Raw genomic sequence first — 3,567 nt, 5'->3', positions numbered from 1 at the left:
TTTCACTCTTGCAAATTTTACAAATAAGATATAAAGAGTTGGGTCCGTTTGTAAAGTAATGCCAACTTGAGATTCTCCGAGACGAAATACTACTACTATTTACCAATTACCAGGCCAACGTGCCTTTGGTCCAACAACATGACGGAGAGGGGCCCAACTCGGCCTAAGTGCTCAGAGGAGAGGTGTCAAGTTCAAGATCTACGTACGGCCTTGCTGTTGTAATCTAACTCAGTGACCCAATAATGGCCGCAAATAATAATAATAAATAAATAAGTACCAGGCCTATCTATTCCTATTTTCGTTTCACTTTACTTTGTCCGGAGATGCTAGAGTATTTCCGGCCTTCACCCATATTTTTTTTTAAATTTGAGTTAAATTTTGGGTAAAAATTTATTTTGGGTAGACACATCTTCAACTATCAAACTCAAATTTTACACATCTTTCTCTTTCTCTCTCTCTAACTAGCCGTTGGAGAAATGGGTCAAGGTAAAAGTTGTCTCAGATTTGGGCAAAAAAATGGGTAAAATCCAAAATAGAGAAAAGTTTGGATCAAAGATTAAAGAGAGATTTTTGTGGTTTTTGTCCCATTTTTAAATTTGAGTATTAAAATAGGTAAAAGGAGATGCTCTTGTGGATCTGGATGGAATCTTGAACGTATTCATGAGAGAGGAAAAAGCACATTAATAGTATAGATTAAGCATTGCCAATTTGCCATTATGCTTTAGGGTTCTGTGTGTTTGGTGCTTTTGGTCTTCTCCTCCTCATAATGGTAATGGAACCAGAGAGGCATCAGACACTGCAGATCAACGTCAATGCCAAGGCCAAAACCTTTCATTTCAAGTTCAAGGCCATCACCATTTTACCCACTACTTCCAAGTCATTTCCATTCCCAATCAAGCTCAATCTAAAGCTCAAGCTCTGCCCTTCTCTGCTCCAATCCAAGAAATCAGAGCCGCATTTTCCCTTTCCCAGGAGAGGAAAATCCTGGAAATCGAAATTCCTTCGGATTCTCGGGAAATTTCGGCCTCGAACCTCCGAGAACAAAGCCACTCCTTCCAATCAAACCTCGAATCTGGGACACCCAGATGCTCATTTTTCATCTATTCAACTGAGACATTTTCCTTATGAGGTACTACTATTTCATGGAAAATTTCTAAAGCACAGTTATGCTTCACTTTTTTTTTTTTTTTAACGTGGGTGCACTTCTAAGCTGTAATCTTCTAGTACTTGAAGGGATCATTTGATTGGACGGATTAGACATGAGAGTGGATAAGAAATTTTGTCAGATAGATCTGAGTACCTGTAACTGTATATTGTGGGGGTTGCACCGTAAACTGGAGCCTCCTTCTACCGTTATTTTGCAAAACTTATACCTGCAAGAGGATGGTCCAAAATTCTTTGCGCTTAGTTGGAGTCGAACTAGAGTCATAGTTGAATTACTATATATTTGTGCTTGTAAAGCACTTGCTTTTGCCTCTTACTTGTCGCTTGAGCAATTTTCGGTTTCTTTGGTTGATTGTAACAATAGGTACAACAATCAGTCCCGTAAAACATTTCGATCCACGGTATTACTAATCCCGTCACTACTATTCATTAAAATTATCCATCATATAAAGTGTATAGATTCCTAGTGTCTATCCGATTGATTAAACACGGTCATTTTTATGCTGTTTTTTAACAGAAAACTTTTACAATTGTGATATGCAGGAACCAATGTGCATCGGTTCAATTGTTATTGGATTCATTGCTCTTCTCTCCCAATCAATTTCTCAGAACAACCAAAAAGGAATTGTTTTATACACTCTTATCATCTTGTTGTACCTTGCTTTAATTTTGAAGAAATATTTTTCAAGGAGAACAAGGAATTTAATGGTTATTGCAATTGTAGCATTGCTGTGTTGTGCAATCTGGGTTTATTTAAGAAACATCCTGAAGACTGATTGTTTTTGGAAATCTTGCATGGAACTATGCTCTTCCCTTGGCCAGGTAAAATTCCACTTATTTTCATCCCTCTTCTTGTAAAAAATTGCATTGATTTAGGTACATCTATTTTCTCTTCTCTTTTCTTTTTGGATAAAAAAGGTACGTGCATCTATTTTTTCGGTGATAAATAGGTTGACCCTGGCCTGATTATGAATTGATTGACTTGATCTTTTTTCAGATAGTCTATTCAAGCTTTTCACAGTATGTTGAGGCAGACAGAGTTGACAATTATCTGAGACACTTGACATTTTAACCCCTTCATTGACGTTTTAGCGGGTAATTGACTTATTAAATTTATTCTCAATACTAGTTTGTCAGAAATTATTGGCATATTTGTTTGGTTTTGAGTTTCAAGAAAAAAAATTAATGTAATGAATAATAATAAATAGAGAGATAAAGAGATAGATAAATAAAAAATTTATTAAGAACTGTACAAAGAATAACAAGTTTTTCTCAAAATTTTATTTTTTTATTTTTTTTAGAACATGAAACAGACTTTAACATATATTGCAATCATGAAAACCAAGTACAAGCATGTCCGTATAGAATGATTATTGGTTCTCCTCTTGCAGTAAGTAGTATTAGACAGTCAAACAAGAATTACTTTATTGCTATTTCTCTCACACGTGTATTTTTTTTATTAAAGTAGCAGTAGTTTACTAATTCAACATGAAAACATCAGTTATATGAGGAACGGCATTACAGAGTCCGAGCCACTTCCACCCATATATGCATACTTAGCTAAGTGGTGAGCTACCCAGTTACCGATTCTACGCACACGACTAAACCCAATCTTCCTAAAACAACTAGATTCTTGCCTAACATCATCTAGAATCACCTCATGTGAAGCCTGAGATCCTGACTGGCAACCGATAGCCTTGATTACTTCAAGTGAATCTCCTTCCAAAACAATGTCAGAATAAAGAAAGCTAAAGTAATAGCAAACAGGACCACCTCCCTAGTTGCCATCGACTCTGCATATAATGCTGCCCCCATTGCTATGATTTTCTTCGACACATGCACCTATGATTAATTTGCCCATGCCATCTCTAATGACCACTCCGCATCCGAAAAATGGCCCCATCAAAATTCACCTACAGAACACCATTGGTTGGAGGTGACCGTTTATTTTGGATTCCTTTCTCACTACTTGCAGATATACACTCTTCGTTGGCCCTCTGAAATGAAGCCGAATTTTCCACTGCACCCCTAACAATTTCCTCTGGATTTTTGCTGCGCTCATCATGCCAAAACTCATTCCGGTTACTCCATAATTTCCAGCAAAACATTAAAGTCTCGGCCAACATAACTAGCCCAAATGTTGAGGAACCACAACTAGCCATAGGCCCCAGCACAATCAAGAACTTCCATAATGCCAAAAGTCTCTTTGGCCGATGTGCAATCGTGAATTACATGGATAACAGATTGGGTTTCAGCTTTTCAAATTTGGCACTTGTAATCATCTCGTATCTTCCTAGCATGAGGATTTACATGGATGACTAGATCCCCCATTACTGGTTGGTGGTTCCTCTTGATCATTGCCACCGGATTGCTCAAGCCATGTTTCATGATCAAATGATAATA

General features: G+C 37.3%; 1 protein-coding gene across 1 annotated transcript; it reads left to right on the top strand.

Annotated features, from left to right (window-relative positions):
• Positions 1-628: 628 nt before the first annotated feature.
• On the top strand, positions 629-2,420 carry LOC131322490 (uncharacterized). The gene is made up of 3 exons (XM_058353823.1): positions 629-1,129; positions 1,708-1,986; positions 2,162-2,420. Exons 1-3 carry the CDS (start codon positions 767-769, stop codon positions 2,234-2,236), a joined length of 717 nt encoding a protein of 238 aa, XP_058209806.1. The 5' UTR covers positions 629-766; the 3' UTR covers positions 2,237-2,420.
• Positions 2,421-3,567: the final 1,147 nt, after the last annotated feature.

Source organism: Rhododendron vialii, chromosome 4a (genome assembly GCF_030253575.1).
Source record: "Rhododendron vialii isolate Sample 1 chromosome 4a, ASM3025357v1".
Lineage (NCBI taxonomy): Eukaryota > Viridiplantae > Streptophyta > Magnoliopsida > Ericales > Ericaceae > Rhododendron > Rhododendron vialii.
The sequence above is the reverse complement of the archived record's forward strand: the minus strand, read 5'-3'. Positions and strand labels throughout refer to the sequence as shown.

Coding starts and splice junctions, on each gene's coding strand:
- LOC131322490 (XM_058353823.1), top strand. CDS start 767: ATGGTAATGGAACCAGAGAGGCATCAGACACTGCAGATCAACGTCAAT. Junction 1,130..1,707: donor TGAGACATTTTCCTTATGAG/GTACTACTATTT, acceptor TGTGATATGCAG/GAACCAATGTGCATCGGTTC. Junction 1,987..2,161: donor TATGCTCTTCCCTTGGCCAG/GTAAAATTCCAC, acceptor ATCTTTTTTCAG/ATAGTCTATTCAAGCTTTTC.